The sequence below is a fragment of the Ornithorhynchus anatinus genome, chromosome 2 (genome assembly GCF_004115215.2).
Source record: "Ornithorhynchus anatinus isolate Pmale09 chromosome 2, mOrnAna1.pri.v4, whole genome shotgun sequence".
Classification (NCBI taxonomy): domain Eukaryota; kingdom Metazoa; phylum Chordata; class Mammalia; order Monotremata; family Ornithorhynchidae; genus Ornithorhynchus; species Ornithorhynchus anatinus.
In genome coordinates, this window is record NC_041729.1 from 88,792,401 (window position 1) to 88,816,241 (window position 23,841).

Below are 23,841 nucleotides of genomic sequence, written 5' to 3' on the forward strand. Positions count from 1 at the left end.
GTGGGGGCAGACAGACACTAATATAAGTAAATAAAATACAGATGTGAATAGAAGTGCTGTTTGGCTGGCTGGGGGGGAGTTGGTGCGTGGGTGGGGGGAGAACAAAAGAAGCAAGTCAGGGCAAAACAGAAGCGAGTGGGAGACAAGAAAGTGAGAGGTGATTAGTCTGGGAAGGGCTTTTGGAGTAAGCACTCAATAAATACTATTGAATGAATAAGGCTTTGAAGTGGGGGAGAGTACTTGTCTGTTGGATTTGAGGAGGGAGAGCATTGGAGGCCAGAGGCAGGACCTGGGCTTAGGGGATGATGGCAAGATAGGCGAGATCGAGGCGGTGTGAGAAGGTTAGCACTAGAGGAGTGTGCAGGCTGGGTAATAGAAGAAGAGAAGCCAGGTGAGGTAGGAAGAAGCAAGCTGGTGGAGTGCTTTAAAGCCAGAGTGGTGAGGAGGTTTTGTTTGTTGCAGAGGTGGATGGGCAACCACTGGAGTTATTTGAGGAGTGGGATGAAATGTCCTGAACATTTTTGTAGAAAAATGATTCAGGCATCAAAGTGATGCCTGGTGGACTGGAGTGGGGAGAGACAGAAGGCTGGGAGATCAGCAAGGAGGATGCAGTAATCCAGTTGGGATAAGATGAGTATTGTATTAACATGTTAGCAGTTTGGATGGAGAGGAAAGGGTGGATTTTAGCAATGTTGTGGAGGTGGGACTGACAAGAGTTAGTGATGGATTGAATATGTGGGTTGAACGAGAGAGAAGAGTCAAGGATAACGCCAAGGTTGATGGCTTGTGAGAAAGAAAGGATGGTGGTGCCATCTACAATGATGGGAAAGTCAGGAGGAGGACAGAGTTTGTATGGAAAGATAAGGAGCTCAGTTTTGGACATGTGAAGCTTGAAGTGTCAAAGAACGTCCAAGTAGAGATGTCTTGAAGACAAGGGGAAATGTGAGCCTGGAGAGAGGGAGAGAGATCAGGGGAGGAGTTACAGATTTTGTATTCATTCATATAGAGTTGGTATATATGAAGCCATGGGAGTGAATAAGTTCTCCAAGGGAGTGGATGTAGATGGAGAATAGAAGAGGACCTGGAACTGATCCTTGAGAGACCCCCATAGTTAGGGGGAGGGAGGCAGAGGAGGAGCCTGCCAAGGAAACTGAGAATGAGTGGCCAGAGAGATGAGAGGACAGTCGGTAAAGCCAAGGTTGGATAACGTTTCAAGGAGCGGGGGTGGTCGACAGTGTCGAAGGCAGCTGAGAGGTCGAGGAGGATGAGGATGAATCCTTATAAGGATTAGAGGAATCCTTATAAGTAAAAAATAAATATGATAGTTTGAAAATATCTTCAGATGACAAAGACCCTTAAGAATGTAATGAAATATGAGAACAACAAGCTGAATGTGAATTTGCCTGCTGGACTTTGTAATAAAATGTTCTCACCAATCCCCCATGCCACCTACCTACTTGCATAGTTTTTTCCCCACAGTTGTTTTAAAGGCACCAAGTCAGGTTGCTTTGAAAACGATTCACATAAATCAAGCAATGAATAAACAGGATTATTGAGAGCTTGCTGTATGCAGAGCACTGCAACTAAGCAGGGAGCATGTATTCCAACTCTGTTGTATTGTGCTTTCTCAAGGACTTAGTACAGTGCTCTAAACACAGTAAGCCTATAGTAAATACCACTGATTGATAAAAATGACCCTCTGATGACTGAAGGGGAAACAGAGTGGCCTGGTGCATAGGGCATGGGCCTGGTGGTCAAAGTACCTGGGTTCTAAATCCGGCTCTACCACTTTCCTGCTGTGTGACCTTGGGCAAATCACTTAGCTTTTCTGTGCCTCAGTTACCTCATCTGTAAAATGGAGATTAACTCCTCCTCCTTCCAGTTTAGACTATGAGGCCCATGTGGGACAAGAATTTTGTCCAACCTGATCATCAGAGCTTAGTGCAGTTCCTGGCACATAATAAGGGCATAACAAGTACCATTAAAAAAAAACACACAAAAAAGTTCTCCCCTTCCCGAAAAACTCCTCAAGTTTAGGTTGTTAAGAGGATGTGAATTCTATCAAAGTTGTACTGGATAACAATTATGAACAGCTCTCTATACATTTTCTTCTTATGATATCTGCATATTTTAAAATCTACTTTCACACCCATATTTTTTAATTCAACAATAATAATAATTAGGAGATTTATTAAGCACTTACTATGTGCTGAGCACTGTGTTTAGGCACAAGACGATCAGATTGGACACAGTCCCATAGGTCCAAGTGGGCCTCAGAGTGTAAGAGGGAGAGAGAGCAGTGATATTGTCCCCCTTTTACCGATGAGGAAAAGCATGGAGATTTGAAGAGATTAAGAGCAAGTCAGAGACAAAATGCTGACAAGTGGCAGAGTCAAGACTTCCCAGGCTCCATCTTCCCATCCAAACCTTGTCCTCCCCCTGAGTTTTCTATCCCCATAGGCACCAACATCCTCTCTGTCTCACAAGCCCACAACCTTGGTGTTATCCTCGACTCATCTCTCTCCATCAGTCTGCACATTCAGTCTGTCACCAAATCCTTTCAGTTCTTCCTTCACAGTATCTCTAGAATCCTCCCTTTTCTCTCCATCCAGATATTTATCACACTTATCCAAGCACTTCACTGCCACATCAGCCTCCTTTCTCTCCCCTTTCCAGGTCATACTTTACTCTTCTGCCCAGATCATTTTTCTGAAAAAATATTCAGTCCGTATCTCCCTACTCCTCCAAATCTCCTGTGGTTATCCATCCACCTCCTCATCTAACTGAAAATCCTTACCATCAGCTTTAAAGCACTCAGTCAGTTCTCTCCCTCCTTCCTACTTTACTGCACTGATTTCCTATTACAACACAACCCACACACTCCACTCCTTGAATGTCAACCTATTCTCTGTACCACAGTCCCACCTATCCAAGGCCATGTCCTCCCTTGAGTGTGGACTTCCTCCCCTTTCATATCCATAAGTCCACCACTCCATCTTCAAAATCCTCCTAAAAATCACACTTCCTCCCAGAGGCCTTCCCTGACTAAGCCCTCATTTTCCCATCCTCCCTACCCTCTGGGTTGATTCTACATTTGGCAGTGTATCCCATACACACTTTGATAGTCACTGCAGCCCCACAGCAGTTATGTTCATAGGCTATTTCCCCTAACTGTTATGTATATTTGTCTCCCCCTGTAAAATGTTAACTCCTTGTGGGAAGAGATCATATCTACCAACTGTTGTTTTGTATTTTCCCAAGCACTTAGTACAGTGCTTTGCACATAGTAAACACTCAATAAATACTGTTGATTAATTGACTGACTAGAAACCATTTTTCCTGACTCCCAGATCTGTATCTTTCCATTATGCCACACTCAATTTGTTATATTTACAGCCTAGATCATAGTGGTATTATCCTTGTTCCTTGACAACTGTAATCCAGCTCTTACCTGCAGTTTCATATCCCTTAAGCAGTTGAAATTGACCCTAGTGGCATGGAAGAGTTTATATAGCTTCCAGAAATGCATAATTCCAGGGAAAGATTCATTTTTCAAGACAATTTTGCTCTCTCAGTTACAGAAAACTAAAATGTGAGGAGAGATTCTTCTTTATGTTTCAGTTTTGATATGGACTAGCTGTCATTTAATTTTTGTTCTTTTTCTGTGTCTGTGTTTTCCAGAAAGGTATTTATGAGTGGAACTTTAGTGCTTCTTCCATTAGGGGAGTAAGGTAAGCCTTTGTTTATTTTACGTATTTTGCCAGATGAATGTTTTCTGGAACATTCTCATGGTCTCGGGTCAGGGGAGGGAATTCAATCATCTTTATTGAACTCTTACTTTGTACAAACACTATACTAAGAGCTTGGGAGAGTACAATATAACAATAAACAGACACATTCTCTGCCCTCAGTAAGTGTACATGATGATAGAAGATCTTAATCATGACAGTAAAGCCAGAAAAAAGCATGCCTCCTTCCAGTTTTAAATGCCCTATAGCTATCATTCTCCCCTTTCCCTGCCTTAATTGGGAGTAAAGTCGAATTCTAGAACCAGAAAGGTAAAAATGAAGCCATTGGGATACCAAAGAATCCTCACAAAGATGGAACATTAATTCAGTTATTGGCATTTTAGAAATTAAATGTAGATGTGACATTACTCTGTCAGGATATTGAACATTTAGACTACAGAAAGTCCTGGAGTTAATTTTCAGATATTATTCACAAAAGGTAATGAACAAAAATGTCTAGCAAAATAAGAAAATAAATCAAACCACGTTTGTTTATAGGAGGTTAGACTGAAAAGATTAGGACTCAATCTGGATTGAGGGAGGTTGAGAGGGGACATGATTGTCGTTTACAAAGTCATGAAAGGTGTGGATAGGATGAACACATAATTATTGTTTACCACATCTCATAATTACTAGGATGAGGCACACCCATTGAAGTTTGAAGGGTGATAAGTTCAAAGCAAAAAAAGGAAACACATCTTCACATAGCAAGGGGTCAATCTAGGGGTCACCAAAAGAGTTTGCAGGTAGAAAGTTCAAGTTTGAGAGGGGTTTGGAGAATTTCAGAGGTGAGAAGTATGCAATGGTGACTAGAGAAAAAGTAAGGGATTCAGGGGGAAATGTTAGGGGGGGATAGATAGTATACCCCTAACATATCTCAAGGAGGTCAGGACCTGTAGGACCTCCAGTTTCTTTCTATAAACTATTGGCACTTCAAGGACAGAATGTTAGTCTGGATGGACCATTAGGTTGGATAGGGTAATATGTTCTTATTTGAAGATAAAATAGAGAAAGATTGTCTTCCATCAGATAGGCAAAATTAAATAGCAAGACAAAAGTGGTTCTTTTAGAGTAAGGGATAATAAACCTTTCACGTTAGTCAGTGGTTGCTGCATGTGGCATTGCTATGTGTTGTTGTTATTTTGGAAAGGAGATTTATCCAACACTCAGAATGTTCCAGGGCCAACCTTAATGAACTGCTTCCCTGACTGTTCTATTCTTTGGCCTTTGTCACACCCATTATTTTTCTCTAAATGGTTTATCAGGTGGCCATTGTTTGTGGTTTTTCCCCATCTAGAATATAAATTCATTATGAGAAGGGAACATGTCCACTAATTATGTTATATTGTACTTTCCCAAGCACTTAGTACAATACTCTGCACATAATAAGTGCTCATTAAATACCATGGATTAATTCTCTCTGAGAATCAAAGTCCATTGTCAGCGGTGGGTCAGGGCATCTGCACTGTCTGAATTTGTGGTATACTGAAATGTGCAATTTAAATAGTTCTTAGGAGAACTAATATTTACCAAATGAAATAGAAAGCAAAAAAAAAGATTTGAGTAAGTCAATTTAATGTTGCTTTCAAAATGATAGTAATTGATTTTATTGGAGCATGAACTGAGAGAAAAGTTTGGGATAGTGATGATCTGTTCAGCCTGCATTGAAAATGAATTTATCGTCTTGTAATCTCCCTAAGCAAAAACGAGTGTTGATATTGATTTGGGCCACAGGATATTTTTTCAACCAAAGCCATTTAAAATGCAACTCTTCTATTTTGACCTTGAGTTCATCATAATATAAATTCATAGAAGTGATTCCATGTTTACTGTATATTTTGCCTCTTAAAAACAGAGCTGAGTCAAAGAAGAATGGCTTCCACTTTTTGTTTTTATTTTCCATTAAGTGCATTTTATCTCTTTACCCATGGTATTCTCTCAATTTTGTAATGGCAAGATAGCATCATCGCAGATTAGGGGTTCACTCACACTTGGGCTCTGGTCTCATCTCTTCCACCAAGAATTAGTGACTTTGAGAAAGTTGCTTCCCTTTCCGTACTTAATTTAACTCATCGAAAAATTGAGGTGATCATCCCCATCAGCCAAAGAGTCTGATCAACAGGGTTGTTACTCCCACCTCTTGGTCAGGTCAAGGTCTTTATTTTGTTTGTTAAGCATTTACTATATGCCAGTCACTATACTAAGCGCTGGGGTATACACAAATGAATCAGGTCTGAATGCAGCATGGTCTTCCTCCTTCATCTCGGATGGTGTTCCCATCTTCCCCCCATGTCCAAAGCTCTCTCTGGTGAATGGAGCAGGTCCCACTGCAGCCCACACACTCTAAATCCAGGATGCTTTGGCAAGGGAAACTTAACACACACCTGAGTTGAGGCTCTTTATATTCCTGTATTCCCCCCTCTACCCTCCCATTTCCATTTGTGGTTTAGTGGATAGAGCATGGGCTTGAGAGTCAGAAGGACCTGGGATCTAGTGCCGGCTCTGTAACATAACTGTTTGTGACCTTGGGTGTGTCACATAACTTCTCTGGGCCTCAGTTACCTCATCTGTAAAATGGGGATTAAGAGCAGGAGCCTCATGTGGAACAAGGATTGATTAAGTTTTTTCTACCCCAGCGCTTAGAACAGCACTTGTCATATAGTAAGGGCTTAACATGTACCATAATTTTATTATTGTTATTATTATTGTTATTTCCATGCTGTTTGACTTGGTGTCCTTTGGAATTCAGTGATTTCCCATAGCAGCACAACTCCTCCCAAAGCATCATGAGAAACCCAAAGAAAATATTCCAGATCTCATAGCAGCTGAACATGAGTGAATAAGACTGAATATGATCAACATTTTCACTGCCTTAGCTCAGAATAAGAAGCAGTGCTATCATAATGTTCAATATCATCATCATCATCAGTATCGGTTACTGAGCTCCTGCTGTGTACAAAACACTGTAGTAAATGCTTGGGAAAGTACAATAGAAGTATTCAAAAAAATGGGCCCACACCCCAGGTGGTTTTTAATCTGATGGATGCATGGGGAAAGGTGTGAGTAGTAGGTGAATCATCCACTCAATAAACATTTGGATCAGTACCTTGCTTATTAGTGCAAATGGATATTTGAAGTATATGCCCACAGAAGCAAGACATCACTGTTAACTATGATAAATATGTTCATTCTTTACCCTTTCAGTATTTCCAAGTTTGAGGAGCGATGCTGTTTTCTTTATGTGCTTCACAACTCAGATGATTTTCAAATCTATTTCTGCACAGAACTTCACTGCAAGAAGTACGTATTCATCATTTTTTTGGCTGGAAAACGTCCACTTACATGATCATTATTTCCAAAGAGAATGTCAGAGCCCCTGATTCAAAGGATATGTAAACACTATTCCAGTTCATGTTTAATTATCATGTCTTATTCAACATGTAATTCATTACTTGTGCTGCATAATATTTGGCCAGACTTTAGAGGCGAAGATTAAGCACTTTCCCCCCAGGAGAAAGTGTAGTTATTGCTTTACTGGCTAATTGCCAGTTTTAACTCTGCTATTCTCTTTGAAATGCCATTTTCATTTTTGATTAGTGAAATTAACACTAAATCTTATGATGGTATGATTTGTAAGTCCTGTGGTCTGAGTTGGTTGCTTTCCTAATGCATGATTTTGATCTTTGGTTTTCTGAATGTGTTTGTGTGTGTGCTTGTGCATGTGAACCTATTCCCATAGACACTTGGATATAGGTAAATTCCATTAGTCTGGAATGGGTTGACATAAAGCCCCAATTCAGCTAATGGAATTTTCCATTAAAGTGGAACTCCAGCTGCCCCTTTCCAGAGGCCACCTCCTTGCAAGCATTTCTAAAACCTGCAAGCACAGCTTCTTCAGCCCTAAGCTATAGATAGATGTTGCCAGCAGGAGGGAAGGAGCAGTGAAGTAATGTGATAAACATAGAAGTCTCCTTTCCAGAGGGGAGATTTCAGAAGGAAAAGTGTTCTGAAGAAATGGGTGGGTGTGTGTGTATGCGGGCACGCATGTATGTACACAAGCACAGTTGTCATCACAGTGTTTCATTTCTACTTAAGGATGTATAGTAAATGGGTTTTAATCCAGCAACCCTGTAATTAGCTTTCCTTTCTCATAGTTTCTCTGCTTCACTACTAATTCCTTAAAGTTTGAGTTAGCACCACATCAAAACGAAAGCTCCTGGACACTTCCACATTTTTCTACAGATAGCTGCCCTTTAATGGTTATAGAATATGTGGACTACTATTCACATGCCAAACTTTTAAGACTATATATAAAACTTTGTTAGATAGCTATTTTATTTTTGAAAGAAAGGTAGCTTCAGTTGTCAGTAAATTCACCTTCAGTTTAACTTCTTTCTTCCACTGCATGGTTCTGTCAATCAGTGTACATTTCACATCATGTAGTCTTCATAACAGCTAAGTTCCCAGACAGAAACATTAGACAAGATCTGAAATCAGATGAGGAAATGACCAGTATTTTATCAAATATGTAGCCTAGACAATTGGGAACATGTCTTAGATTAGCAACTCTATTAAATAGAGTTTCTTACCCGGAATTCAGTTCTGTTTTTGGGTCTTTTTTGTGTGAAATTTTATTGAATTGAAACTATATTCTTCTTCATTTCAGATTTTTTGAGATGGTGAATACTATCACTGAAGAAAAAGGGAAAAACACCGAGGAAGGGGATTGTGACAATGATTCCTTGGAGGTAGTGACATTTGTTTGGTTTTTATCCTGAAAACTGTCTTTCAACTAACCCACAGCTCATACGAATCAGGACTTTCTTGGACTGGGATAGCCTCTGTGACACGTAAAGAGTCAAACCAAACCACAAGGTTTCCATGGAATGATTGGCTTAGTTTTTTTACCAACGTGCAGGGGAGTGACATACACACTGTCACTCACTTCCACTCCACCAATGGTCCAGTACCAGTCTGCTGGTCAAGGGAGCCCGTTCTGTTGATCCTGAGGCGGAAGGATAGAAGTTCCTGGCAAATGCAGACTGCTAATGCCAGAAGCTTCCTCCCCATGCCGCTTCTCTGCATGCCCCTTCCCTCCAAATGCTGCTTCCCTTGCACACTGCTTCCCACTAAATGGTGCTTTCCTCCTTGCGATTCAAAATGACAGCCTTTTTTCTGCCTTAGACGTCATCGCGGTTGCTATTTGTGGCAGTCGTCAACTGGTCCAGGTACCTTACTGGGTAGAGCAAGGAGAGAAGGCCACAACCTCCTTCCATGCCCCACCCTCAAGGGCTGGCAACGACCAATCCTCAAGTAGAACAGCTCAGTTCTTTCATGAATTTCTTCTTCTTCATTGTTGTCGTTAGTGGAATCACGATTGGTGACTAGTAAAGCGGCTTTCTGCGGGCTCACTACAATGCCTAAAATGTGATACCTTAATAAACAATTAGGTCTAATTTGAATCGTTTGGGGGAAAATTTGCTCAAATTTGTGATTCAGCATTTTCTTGTTTTTTTTCTTTTTGTCGGTAGTAGTTGTTAAGTGCTTACTACGTGCTAAGCACTGAGGTAGATACAACCCCATCAGAAAGTTGAAACATGGAAAGGAAAGTTTCACTGATATAAACAGCAACAACACTGGTATTTTAATGTCACACTGTGAAAGCATTGTTTGTGGCCTTTTAGAGTATGCTTCATGTCACACATCATGAAAACCTTCCCAAACCTCATGAATGTACCTCCATACATATGTGAAGGCCAAATTGCACCAGAATCTTAGGGAAGTCCCACCTTAAACATATCTTTTCTCTGATTGATATTTTGTAGATGGGATTTGAGCAGGTGCAATCAATCACAAAATGATTACCTTAAAGAATGAGTAGTCATAATCTTTTTTTTGACACCAGAGTCCTGATGTCGTGTCAGGATGACCTGAAATGAAATTCCATGGAGAGTATTGATTTAAAAAGCATAAAATAGAGGATGAAGAAAGATGTAATTTTTTCCTGTCAAGAAAATAACTCAAAATGTGGTGCCTCTGAGGTCCTATAGTATGTTATTCACAGCAGGTCATTTTTAAAGTGGCAAACTTGTTCATTCATTCTGTCATATTTATCGAGCACTTAGGGTGTGCAGAACACTGCATTAAGCAGTTGGAAAGTACAATTTGGCAAAAAAATAGAGACAATCCCTGCCCAACAATGAGCTCACAGTCTAGAAGAGGGGAGAATGACAATAAAACAAAACAAGTAGACAGGCATCAATAGCATCAATAAAAATCAATAGAATTATAGATATATACACATCATTAATAAAATAGAGTAATAAATATGTCCATATATACACAAGCGCTGTGGGGCAGGGAAGGGGGTAGAGCAGAGGGCGGGAGTCGGGGCGATGCGGAGGGGAGGAGGAGCAGAGGTAAAGGGGGGGGGCTCAGTCTGGAAAGGCCTCCTGGAGGAGGTGGGCTTTCAAAAGGGCTTTGAAGTGGGCAAGTGTGCTACTTTGGCAGATGTGAGGAGGGAGGGCAATCCAGGACAGTCGTAGGATGGGGGCCAGAGGTCGACAGCGGGACAGGGAGAATGAGGCACAATGAGGAGGTTAGCAGCAGAAGAGCGGATTGTGTGGGCTGGGCTGTAGAAGGAGAGAAGGGAGATGTGAATCCTGTTGTGCATATAATAATAATAATAATAATAACAATGGTATTTGTTAAGCGCTTTCTATGTGCCAGGTACTCTACTAAGCACTGGGGTGGATACAAGTAAATCAGGTTGGACGCAGTCCTTTTTGGCACGTGGACCTCACAGCCTCAATCACCATTTTATAGATGAGGTAATTGAGGCCCAGAGAAGTAAAGCGACTTGTTCAAGGTCACACAGCAGACAAGTGGCTGAGCCAGGTTTAGAACCCATGACTTTCTGATTCCCAGGCCTCTGCTCTCTCCACTACACCATGCTGCTTCTCATGGTATTCAAAGGGTGTAAGATCAGATTGCAGAAATCACTGAGGTAGCTCGCTATTCTCCATAGCTGGCAAGATGCTAGCCAGAGTACTCGTGGATTGGTTGCTAAAGAATATTTTTGACCAGAACTCTCTAGGAATCACAGTGTGGCTTCAAACACAACATGATGCAACAAACAAGATTTTCCTTGTTCGCCAGATACAGGAAAAGTTCTGGATAGACTACCAAGACTTCTATACAGTTTTCATAGACCTAACAAAAACATTTGAAACTCTCAGTAGATTTGGGCTCTGGAAATTACTAAGAAAATTTGGCGGCCATGCACAGTCCATCAGGATTTTATGACTACTTCAAAATTGTGTGGTTGGTCGGGCCAGAGTAGTAGTAATGGTATTTATTAAACCCTTATTGTGTACATAGCACTCTTCTAAACACTGGGAGAGAATACACAGATGATTTTCACACAGCAGTGGTTTGGACACTCTACTGTTGCTCATTCTATTCATATAGCCTTGCTAACGAGATTATAGTTTCAATAATAGACTGTGATCTCACTGTGGGCAGGGAATGTGTCTGTTTATTATTACATCGTACTCTCCCAAGAGCTTAGTACAGTGTTTTGCGCACAGTAAGCATTCAATAAATAGGACTGAATGAATCAACGAATGAATACGAGGAGACCGACTAAATTCTGCATCAACTATGCACTTGGATCTTTACCCTTTAAGCACTTGATGATAATAATAATGGTGGTATTTGTTAAGCATTTACTCTGTGCAAAGCACTGTTCTAAGTGTTGGGGGGATACAAGGTGATCAGGTTGTCCCACGTGGGGCTCACAGTTTTAATCCCCATTTTACAGATGAGGTAACTGAGGCACAGTGAAGTTATGTGACTTACCCAAAGTCACACAGATGCAAGCGGCGGAGCCGGGATTTGAACCCATGACCTCTGACTCCCAAGCCCAGGCTCTTTCCACTGAGCCAAGCTGCTCTCCCCACCCTCAGCCCTAGAGCACTTATATACATATCTATAATTGGTTTTTTAATGTCTATCTCCCCCTCTAGACTGTAAGCTTGTTGTGGGCAAGGAGCGTGTCTGCTAATTCTGTTATATTCTCCCAAGGACTTGGTATAGTGCTCTGCACAAAGTAAGTGCTCGTTAAATTCCATTGACTGATTGATTAAGACTCAATGATGCCCTTTCTGTTCTATTCCACATCCCGAGTGCTGATCAATTTATTCCATGCAGCTTTGCTGGAAAATTCAATAAGAGACCAGGGTTCAAGTTCTAGATTAAGCTCCTATACCTCTGGAAAATTCTTCCAACTCATCAGAAGTCAGACATCATCCAAAGTCCCAGGACTTTCTTGAACAGTCACTGAAGAATTAGACTGTGGACTTATTCTAGACTGTAAATTCTTTATGGGCAGGGAACTTGATTCCGCTGTATTGTCCTCTCTCCCAGGTACTTAGTACAGTTCTCTGCACATAGTAAGCACTCAATAAATACCATTGGTTGATAGATTGATCAATTATTTTATGCAAATGACTGTGCCATTGAGGCTTATGCTCAAGAAGGTGTGGAAAAAATTGTAAACTACTTCACAGAATCGGCCAGGCAGTATGGGCTGATAATAAGTTTAAAGGAAACCGAGATGATGTATCAGCCTGCATCTCGGAAGTCATGCACACAAACAAAAATGCATATCTTTAGGGAATTCTCTTTTGTAAGCCTCACACTGGCCAACAATGGAACTTTATATATGGAAATAAATAACTGAATCAAGAAGGCCAATCTTTGGGGGAGTGATGGCAGCACGTGGTATCTGGTTCCAGGCCAAACTAACGGGCAACAGAACTGTGATATCCAATCTTCTCTATGGCTTGATACGTGGGTCCTATAGAAGGGCCACATCTGACGCCTTCAAGCACTTGCACTATCGTCATTAATGGGTCATTGCTCATGGCAAGACAAGATCATGAACAGCGAAGTTCTGGAATTTAGTCAGTCTCCTAGTATTCATTTGTTGATTCGTTCATTCAGTCCTATTTATTGAATGCTTACTGTGCGCAAAACACTGTACTAAGCTCTTGGGAGAGTACGATATAATAAACAGACACATTCCCTGCCCACAGTGAGATCACAGTCTAATATTGAAACTATAATCTCGTTAGCAAGGCTATATGAATAGAATGAGCAACAGTAGAGGGTCCAAACCACTGTTGTGTGAAAAGCTGAAACTGGGAAACTGAAAGCAAGAAGTACAGAGGAAACATTTCAAGGACCCAGTAAAACAAAGCTTCAAAAATGCTGCATTGTAGCCAAAAACTGGGTGTTGAAATGGTCATCATCAGCATCATCATCAGTGGTATTCATTGATTACTTCCTATATGTAGAGCTCTCTACTAAGTGCTTTGGAGAGTACAACACAGTGGAGTTGGTAGACACATTCCCTGCCCTCAACGATTGTACAGTCTAGAGGGGGAGACAGACATTAATGTGAATAAAGAATATAATTGTTGGGGATAGGATAGGCCAGTATGGCTTATTATTAACAAGAATGGAGTGGCTCTGTTCAGGCTAAAACTTTGCAAGGAATGAGAAGCAAGGGGGCAAGAGAGAAAACAGTACTAGGTGCTACAAACTTTAAGCATAACACAACAAGGGACAGCCTTCTTGAGTGTGTGGGTTTGTGGGTTCCCATTGGTCTTTTCAGCCACACATAATAATAATGGTAAAAATGAATAATAGTATTTGTAAAGCACTTATTATATGACAAGCACTATATGAAGTATTGGGGTAGATATGTTACTCAGGTTGCACACAGTCCCTGTCCCACATGGGACTCATGGTGTAAGAGGGAAAACAATCATTGAATCCCCATTTTACAGATGAGGAAACTGAGGCAGAGATAAGTGAAGTGACTTTTCCAAGGCCACACAGCAAGCAAGTAGCAGAGCCAGGATTCGAAGCAGTGTGGCTCAGTGGAAAGAGCACAGGCTTGGGAGTCAGAGGATGTGGGTTCTAATCCCAGCTCTGCTGCTTGTCTGCTGTGACCTTGGGCAAGCCACTTAACGTCTCTGTGCCTCAGTCACCTCATCTGTAAAATGGGGATTAAGACTTTGAGCCCCATGTGGGGCAACCTGATTACCTAGTATCTACTCCAGCACTTAGAACAGTGCTTGGAACGTAGTAAGCGCTTAACAAATACCATCATTATAATTATTACTATTATTAGAGTCCAAGGCTGTGACTCCCAAGCCGATGCTCTTTCCACTAGGCCATGCTGCTCCTCACAGGTGAATTTCGTCATTGGTGTGGTCTTCAAATATGAAGGGCAGCCATATTACATGGCACTGGGTATTAATGCCATCAAAGGCATTAATTCCTTACCTTCACTCACAATGTCCTCTCTTTGTTCTCCTGCTATCTCTCTGGCGACTCATTTCCAGTCTCTTTCTCAGCTCCTCCTTATCTTTTAACTGTGGGAGTCCCTCAAGGTTCAGTTGTGGGTCTCCTTATATTTTCCATCTATACCCACTCTCTTGGAGAACTCATTCACTACCATGGCTTCAACTATCATCTCTATGCAGATGATTCCCAAATCTGTATCCTAAGCCCTGATCTCTCTCCTTCTCTCCAGTCTCCCATTTCCTCCTGCATTCAGGACATCTCTCCCGCCCATACCTCAAACTTATGTCCAAAAGAGAACTCCTGATCTTTCCACGGAACCCTCTCTTCCTAGTGACTTTCCCATCTTTGAAAACAGGCATTACTATCTTCCCTGTCTCACAAGCTCATAACCTTGACATTATCCTCAACCTACCTCTCTCATTCAACCCACATATTCTGTCATTAAATTCAGTTGGTTTTACCTTCACAACCTTGCTAAAATACACCCTTTCCTCTCCATCCAAATGCTATCACATTAATCCAAGTTCTTATCCTATTCCACCTTGACTACTGCCTTGCCAACCTCCCTTCCTCCTGTTTCTCCCTACTCCAGTCCATACTTCACTCTGCTGCCCACATCATTTTTCTGAAAAAAATTGAGTCCATGTTTCGCCACTCCATAAGGACTTACAGTGGTTGCCCATCCACCTCCTCATCAAAGAGAAACTCTTTCGGCTTCCTCTTCAATTCTCCCATCCTCCCCAGCAGTATCTCTAGAGGAGATCTCCTGACTCCTCTCAGAAGCCACCCCCTCCAGCTATGCATCTGACCCCGTTCCTTTGCATCTTATCAAAACTCTTGCCCCATCCCTCCTTGCCTTCCTAGCAGCAATCTTCAAACATTCACTATCCAATCATTTCTTCCCCACTGCCTTCAAACATGCCCATTCCTACGCATCCTAAAAAAACCCTCCCTTGACCCCCACAGCTCCCTCCAGTTATCGCCCATATCTCTCCTAACATTCCTCTCCAAACTCCATGAGTAAGGTGACTATACCCTCTGTCTCAAATTCTTCTCCTCCAATTCTTTCCTTGACCCCCTCCAATCTAATTTCCATCCCTTTCAATCCAAAGAAACTTCCCTCTCAAGGATCACCAATGATGTCATTCTTGCCAAATACAATGGTCTCTACTCCATTCTAATCCTCCTTGACCTCTTAACACTGTCAACCACCCCCTGCTCCTGGAAATGTTATCCAACCTTGGCTTCACTGACTCTATTCTCTCCTGGTTCTCCTCTTATCTCTCGGGCCGTTCATTCTCAGTGTCCTTTGCAGGTGCCTATTCTGCATTCCCCCCGCTAACTGTGGGGTGGGGGAGTCCCTCAAGGTTCAGTCCTAGGTCCTCTTCTGTTCTCCATCTACACTCATTCACTCCCATGGCTTCAACTAATACCTGTATATGAATCATACACAAATCTCCATCTCCCGCTCTGATCTCTCTCCCTTTCTCCAATCTTACATCTCCTCCCACCTTCAAGACATCTCTACTTGAATGTCCTCCTGTCACCTCAATATTAACACATCCAAAACTGAGCTCCTTATCTTCACACCCAAGCCTTCTCCTCCCCATCTGACTTTCCCAACACTGTAGATGGCACCACCATCCTTCCTCTCTCATAAGCCGTTAACCTTGGCATTATCCTAGACTCCTTTCTGTCATTCAACCCACATATTCAATCTTTCGCTAAATCCTGTCGGTCCCACCTTCACAACATCGCTAAAATCTGCCCTTTCCTCTCCACCCAAACTGCTACCATGTTAATATGATCACTCATCCTATCCCACCTAGATTACTGCATCAGCCTCTTTGCTGACCTCCCAGCCTTTTGTCTCTCCCCACTCCAGTCTATACTTCACTTTAATGCCTGGATCATTTTTCTACAAAAACATTCAGAGTATGTCATCCCACTCCTCAAAAAACTCCAGTGATAGCCCACCCACTTCCACATCAAACAAAAATTCCTCACCATTGACTTTAAAGCACTCCACCATCTTGCCCCTTCCTACCTCACCTTGCCTCTCTCCTTCTACAATTTAGCCTGCACACTTTGCTTCTCTAGTCCTAACCTTCTCACACTGCCTTGATCTCACCTATCTTGCCGCCAACCCCTTGCCCACATCCTGCCTCTGGCCTTGAACACCCTCCCTCCTCAAATCCAGACAATTACTCCCCCCATTCAAAGTCTTATTGAGCACCTATCTCCTCCAAGAGGCCTTCCCTGACTACGCCCCATCTTTCCTCATCTCCCACTCCCTTCTGCATTTCCCTGAGTTGCTCCCACTACTCTTCCTCCCTCCTAGCCCCACAGCCCTTATGTACATATCTGTAATTTTATTTATTTGTATTGATGCCTGTCTCCCCCACCTTAACTCTAAGTTCACTGTGTCTGTTTACTGTTGTATTGTACTCTCCCAAGCACTTTGTACAGTGCTCTGCACACAGTACTTCTCTGTGCCTCAGTTACCTCATCTATAAAATGGGGATTGAGACTGTGAGCCCCATATAGGACAGGTACTGTGTCCAACCTGATTTGTTTATATCTCCCCCAGCGCTTAGTACAGTGCCTGGCACTTAATACCACAGTTATTATTATTATTTTAATGGATCACTTCCCCTCTGGATTGTAAACTCCTTGCAGGCAGGAAATGTGTCTACCAACTCTGTTATCGTGTACTCTCAAGTGACTTGCCCAAAGCCAAGCACTTAGTATGATGCTCAGCATACAGTAAACCCTCAAAAATGTGATTGATTGATTAATTGATCTAAGGGCTCCCAGTACCTTCCCAAATTAAATTTGAATCATATGCAGGGAAAGCCACTGAAATTTTAGGAAGTAGAGGATGGGGATAGGGAGATTACTTATATAAGAACTTCAGTGCCATATTAGGTCAGGCCAGTGATCCATTCAACTCTGTATTTAACAATGGCAGGGAAATAGAATTCACAAGTATAGTACTGTACAAAATGTTTCTTGATTTTCACTTTATATTGTTCCTTTAGGTCATGATGGTATTTCTTTATGCAGTGCGGCATGTTTCTAGTGTCATTTCAACCTTCTGGACATTTTGAAAGTTTTCATTTATTTATAGCAGTCTTCCTGTTTGAAGTCCCATAGTATCACAGTTCCTAATTGTATTTTGAACACCACAAAATTATACAAGGGAAGTAATCTGTAGGGAGGAAATGTCTAAATAATGTTTCCACTTACCATTCTTTACAATATAGACAGGGAAGGATATCCATTGTATAATTTTTAAAAGTTGTTTATAGAACAGCAATTTTCCTATTATGTAGCTTTGTTAAAGCCATCATAGATTTCATCATTTGATTCCAGAACCCTTAACCTAAAACATGTAGAAATGTACTCCAGGCCAATCAGGTAGGAAGTTCATTCAAACATATTTATTGAGAGCTGTATGCAGAGCACTGTACTAAGCATTTGGGAGAATAAAGTATAACAATAAGCAGACACGTTCCCTGCCCACAGTGAGCTTACAGTCTAGAGGAAAGTATGACTGCTTTCTGTTCACTGTTACAATTTAAAATATATTAGTGCTATTGTTGTTAATTTTTTATCATATTTGTTAAGCACTTACTCTGTGTCAAACACTGTTCTAGGCTCTGGAATATATACAAGTAAATTAGGTTGGACACAGTCCCTGCCCCACATGGAGCTCACAGTCTAAGTTGGAGGGAGAACAGGAGAACTGAGGCACAGTGAAGTTAAGTGACTTGCCCAAGGTCACATGGCGGACAAGTGGGGGAGTCGAGATTAGAACCCAGGTCCTCTGACTCCCAGACCCATGCTCTTTCCATTAGGCCATGCTGCTTCTCCAAGAAATAATTTGAAACTTATCTTTCAATGTCTTGCCACTTATAAAAGTGTATCTTGAAAGTATAGTCCAGTTGTGAAAAATGAAACCTTCTAAGAACAATAGTCATGATTTAGTAGGCAGGATTGGAAGAAGGGGTATCAGGAAACTGAAGGTACAGCTTTTTCTCTTCCTTAATCAATAATATTTATTGAAAATTTAGTCTGCCTCAGAAAATCCCTTCTTTTTCAAAAACACATTGGCTTTAGAATTGTTTTCTTTTCTGTCCTTAGAGATCTGTTTCAATGTCATTCAGGTTTGAACCTGTGCCTCAGAGGAGTCTGTGCATTATTAACCTGATGCTCAGTTCCTAAGTCACCTGCTAAACCAGGAAGATATGATGTCCTTGGTATTTGACTTGAGCCCCGCCACCTCCACTCTGTCTCATGGCCTTTGCAGAATGCCATGATGTGATCAACGTGATCCCTTGAAGGAAAATATAAGTCATCACTTGTTTCATCAGCACTTTTTCATGTACTTGTTTTTATTTCCTGTTTTCATTCATTTCACTCCCTAACTTCTGGGTGACAAAGAGCTGAAAATCTGAAACTCTGTTAGACCTTAGAGCTCAAATAACTTTGGGAGCTGGCTGCCCTTTAAGACTTTTTTTTCAAACCCTGCAGGAGCATCGTAATTGCGGGGGGAATGTTGAACTTGGAACAGGGTAGCTAGAAGGCTGTCTTATCTAGTCTGCAAAAATGGTGTTGCCATAGGCATTGAATTCAGTTTTCTGATGGTCAAGTGGATCATATCTAGATTAAATGATATTCCACACTGAACTTTTGTAATATTTGGCAGAGTTTTTTGCCTTAAAAAAGCCCAACTATACTGAGCCTTTCAACCTCTCAAAGCCAGTTCCTTTCAGAAATGCTCCAATGACCTCCTTTTCTGTCACCATATGCCTTTCAACCCATCAAACCTTCTCCTTAATTCAGATTTTCAGATTCTGTTCCCCAAATCAAATTGACTTCATATTAAAGTTTCCTCTCAAAGAGCAATCTCCTTTTCACAAAAGATAATATTCCCATGTGCTGTTTATGAAGTTAATTGGAGGGATTCCCTTATTTTCATCTTTAGTGAGAGTTGTAAGACAGGCTGAATCTTAAATGGTTTTATAAATTCTGGAGTTGATCCATTCTTCTGGATAAAGTAGGAGCATAGTGTTAGCTCCACTGGAAAGAGAAGGTCTTCAGAACAGCATTGCCCTTCTCCACTCCCCCCTTTTGTCCTCGATTACCACATTCCTATCTCTGCAAAAACACTTGGGATCTTCTCAAGCCACAGTATCAACATCATCCTGAGTTCTGAGCTTGGAACTGTGATTCATCTGCTCCTAAGTGTAGGCAGAGTGATATTTGGAGGGCAGTGGCAAAAAGTATCTTTCCTGTCTTAAAACAGATGAAGAGCAGATGATTACTTTTTCCCACGTCCATTGTACGGCTGGTGGGGTTGTCCCACACTTGTTCTTCCAGCCCCCCCCACCTGTCTGACAGGAATTCTGCTTATGGCCTCCATGGCGGGGAGATTTATAGGGAGCCCAACTCAGTGGAGAGTGGCAGGAGGGTCTGGGTGAAAGTATCAGCTCCTGAGGCTCCTTGCCTCCACTGATTCCAGAGAAGCACTGTCCACAAGCTTCATTCCAGGGTGCTGTAAAGGGACACGTACAGCTAGCTGGTACTGTACTTTGTTTTGCCATCCCTCTGCTTCTGTTCAGCTTTGCCAGCATTATGTCTGCACTGTTGTCCCTGGGTGTTTGTTTCTGTCTCTCTCTCCCTCACTTTCTCTACACCACCCCCTCACCTCCTACCTCATTCCCCAGCCTTTTTCTTCCTTCCTCCACTTGTTTGGGCCATAGGGCCTGACCACAGGGAGATTTGCCCTCTCTCCCACTTTGAGCTCCTTTAAAAACAATCAGTCCTATTTATTGAGCGCTTACTGTGTGCAGAGCACTGTACTAATACTTGGGAGAGTATAATATAACAGACACACTCCCTGCCCACACAAGCTTTCAGTCTAGAGAGGCATACAGATAGTAATTGAAATAAATAAAATATGTACATAAGTGCTGTGGAGCTGGAAGGGGGGATGAATAAAGGGAGCAAGGCAAGGCAGTGCACAAGAGAGTGGGAGAAGAGGAAAGGAGGGCTTAGTCAGGAAAGGCCTCTTGCTACGGTTGCCACATTTGGGCCTCCATATTCCACTCTTGCGCAGGAACCCAATGGAGGACGTTGGCTGCTTCGGCCTTCTCTTTTAGTTTACATTAATAGTCCTGGAAGGTGCATCTGGAAAGAATCTAGTGCAACCTTAAGAAAGGGTAGAAGCACCTGGAAATCCCAGGTAGTCTTCCATCCAAGTGAGAGCAAGGCCTGGGCCCACTTAGCTTCCCAGATCAGGTAGAAACCAGGCTCTATATCCCCACATTTATGCCAGGCAAGAGTCCAGGAGTCCCCATCTTCCCATCTGCACATGACATCTTGCAGAAAGGCATGTGTGCGTGTGCTTGTCTCTTCTCACCAATACATGATTTGTCGGAGAGGTTGCTTGTAGCCCTCCCTGTACTTCAGGAAGGGAGGAGCACGATCTATCCCTCCTTGAACTTCGGGAGGAGATGAGCACGACCAGCTGTCCCCAAGGAAAGAGGCCCCCGAGTTTCTTAGCTTCACCCCTTCCTATTCATTGCTTCCTCTGTTCCTGGAGCCTTTAGATAGGTATCTCTGGAGGTAGCAATAAACAGTCCCAAGACCCAGGGAGAGTTTGGGGAACAAGTTTCTATTGATTTGCATATTCCCAGCAGAGCTGGGTGAGTAACAAAGCAGGATAATATTTAGATCTCCAAAAACCCTTAAAAGAGAAAGAACAGAAAGCTCCCTGTTTCATTTGGCACTAGGGTATGAGCAAAGAATCCTTGGAGATATATTTATACTGAAAACGTTACATGGATAGGTAATTCTTCTCAGTTTCCTTCCCAGACTGTACTGCCTCCAGGGGATTAGCAAGCTGTCTTTACTGGTTTGTAGTCACTTTTCAGTGGTTTAGAGTCAGCTACTGAAACATTGGTATTGACTCTGGCATCTTGTTTTAAGTGCTGAGCAGGTCCTACTTCATTTGCCTTTCAGAGGACAAGCCTCATGGAATTGGATCCCAGCATGAGGATTTGATGGAACTGATTAGTATCAGTAATATTGTTTACATCAAAAATTGGGAAGATAACTTGATAGGCACTCTGCACAATATCTTCAAGGCAAGAGGAACACAGTAGTCTAGTGGGTAGAGCATGGGGCTGGGAGTCCGAAGGACTTTGGTTATAACCTCGGCCCTGCCACTTGTCTGCTGTGTGACTTTGGGGAAATCACTTAACTTCTCTATTCTTCAGTTACCTCATCTGGGAAGTGGGGATTGATTATAAGCCCCATGTGGGACATGGACTGTGTCCAACTTGATTAGCTCGTATATATCAGGAAACATTGTGTCTTAGTGGAAAGGACACGGGCCTGGGAGTCAGAGGCCCTGGGTTCTAATTCTGGCTCGGCCACTTGTCATAAACAATGAGTATACTAGCCACTGCTGGATTCCGTATTGTAAGTTTATCTTTCACACCTTGGAAATACTTCTTCCAACTGCTAATATTTACCTTCTAATTTCTTAATATCATACAAGGAGCATAAAATCATTTCACGAAACATACTAGGCTGTTTTTTTTAAAAAAAAACACCTGCTGGATGAAGATACCTTTTAATACTGTCTTCCCTTTTTTCCAGTATGACTATGAATATGATGAAAACGGTGACAGAGTCATTTTGGGGAAAGGCACTTATGGCATAGTTTATGCTGGACGGGATCTGAGCAATCAAGTCAGAATTGCTATTAAAGAAATTCCAGAGAGAGATAGCAGGTATGGTCATCGCGGTCCCTGTGGTCCCTGCAGTTAATAAATTCTGTTTTTTGAGGGCTTCTCTGTTGACAATGTAATTATTGTTGGAATTCAGTAAGAGCTGATTATACTTCTAATGAGTACAGGTCTTTCCAGAAAAAAAACTGCTATACCAATTACGTTTCTCTGTGGTATCTCTGCAATTGTCTCCAGTGATCCAGACTTGATAGCAGTGAAGAATAATCGCTGAAGCACAGGATTCTCAAAATGTAGGAAGAGAACAGAATCACTTTTCATCGCTGCTCAGAATTGATCTGGAGAGGAGGGGAACTACAGTATGGCCTAGTGGATAGAGAACTGGTCTGGGAGTCAGAAAGATATGGGTTCTAATCCCTGATCTGCCTCTTGTCTGCCTTGTGACCATGGACTAGTCACTTCACTTCTCTGTGCCTCAGTTACCTCATCTGTAAAATAGGGATTAATTGTGAGCCTCACATGGGACAACCTGATTACCCTGTATCTACCCCAGCGCTTAGAACAGTGCTCTGCACATAGTAAGCGCTTAACAAATACCAACATTATTAAAATGATTAAGACTGGGAGCCCATTGTGGGACAGGGACTGTGTCCAAGCTGATTTGCTTGCACTCCCTCGCCCCCAGCACTTAGTATGGTGCCTGGCACATAGTAAGTGTTTAACAAATGCCACAATTATTATTACAATAAGGGTCTCTGCAGACATTTAGTATTTTTAACAAGCCTGAGGGCCATATTTGCTATGTTCAGCTTTATATTCATGTATTATTCTTTCTGGATAGGGTGCATTTTTAATTGGTACTCTTGGCATTTTTTTCTGAAATTTTCCCTTGGTTAATTATTGAGATAAATTAGTGCTTTATAATGAAGACAAAAAAATTCAATCCTCATGAATTGACAACCTCTGTCAGATAAGCAAGAGTAAATGTTGAGAATAAAGCCTACCCTTTTATTTATTTTTGGAAGGTTTCCAATAACTGAAAGATTTGTCCTCCATGTTCTGAAAGTTGTGTACAGAATTAAGGCTACTAGAACCGAGTTCTGGTCTTACTCTATAACTACATAGACCATTCACTGAAATTACCCATTTACCTTGACCATATTACCTGGGAACTGGGTACATGTGTACATGGGATGAGTGAAATAATTTTAGTTCAGTACCCTGAACTTTTCAGAAAAAAGCTCTGTGTCAGTAAAAATTAGATCCCCATTAATGTGATGTCTGACACAAACTCTGAAGACTTTCATTGTCATTTCTTACCACTAGGTTTCTGAGAATTACTACTCTCATAATTGGTCCCTTTTCCCACCTTCCCAGCTGGAGAAATTATAGCTTGAAAACTTTAAGATATATCTTAAAGGTTGAGAGTGTTTGTTTTTTGGAGATAATGGAATAGACTTAGATAAAGTTATAGTGAATGTGAATGTGCAAAAATAAAATTGTAATTTTGCTTTAAGGCAGTTTAAGAGACGTTTTATTTAATGTGAATTTGGGTTATAGTAGTTTATTAAATCTTTGCCTTGTAGTTAACTAAAACAACATTCAGAAGAAAGCTCGACTGGATTCTTTTTCTGAATTGTGAGGGCAACTTCATGAGGAGATTGTGTTCTCTAACAAATATATTGATATCTTTGGTAGGCATTTTGTTAAATTATGTGGAAATATTTACTTGATAACAAATTTTAAAATAAAATGGTATAATTTTATTTGGAAGGTCAATAATTCCCTGTCAGCCTGCAGAAGCTATGAGTTTTCTTCTTCCATAAAACTTTATACAGCCACTTGCATTATTTTTTTGCATGCATGCATGTAAAACTGATATGTTATCCAATATTATTTTCTTGGACTTTTAGGCT

At 41.6% G+C, this 23,841-nt stretch overlaps 1 protein-coding gene across 1 annotated transcript in view; it reads left to right on the top strand.

Annotated features, from left to right (window-relative positions):
• Positions 1–23,841, top strand: part of MAP3K5 (mitogen-activated protein kinase kinase kinase 5) — a 208,609-nt gene that overhangs the window by 145,481 nt on the left and 39,287 nt on the right. Inside the window, exons 12-15 of the mRNA XM_029083415.2 lie at positions 3,682–3,731; positions 6,993–7,088; positions 8,455–8,536; positions 21,837–21,970. Coding sequence (XP_028939248.1) covers positions 3,682–3,731; positions 6,993–7,088; positions 8,455–8,536; positions 21,837–21,970 — 362 coding nt within the window. The remainder of the gene's footprint in view (positions 1–3,681; positions 3,732–6,992; positions 7,089–8,454; positions 8,537–21,836; positions 21,971–23,841) is intronic.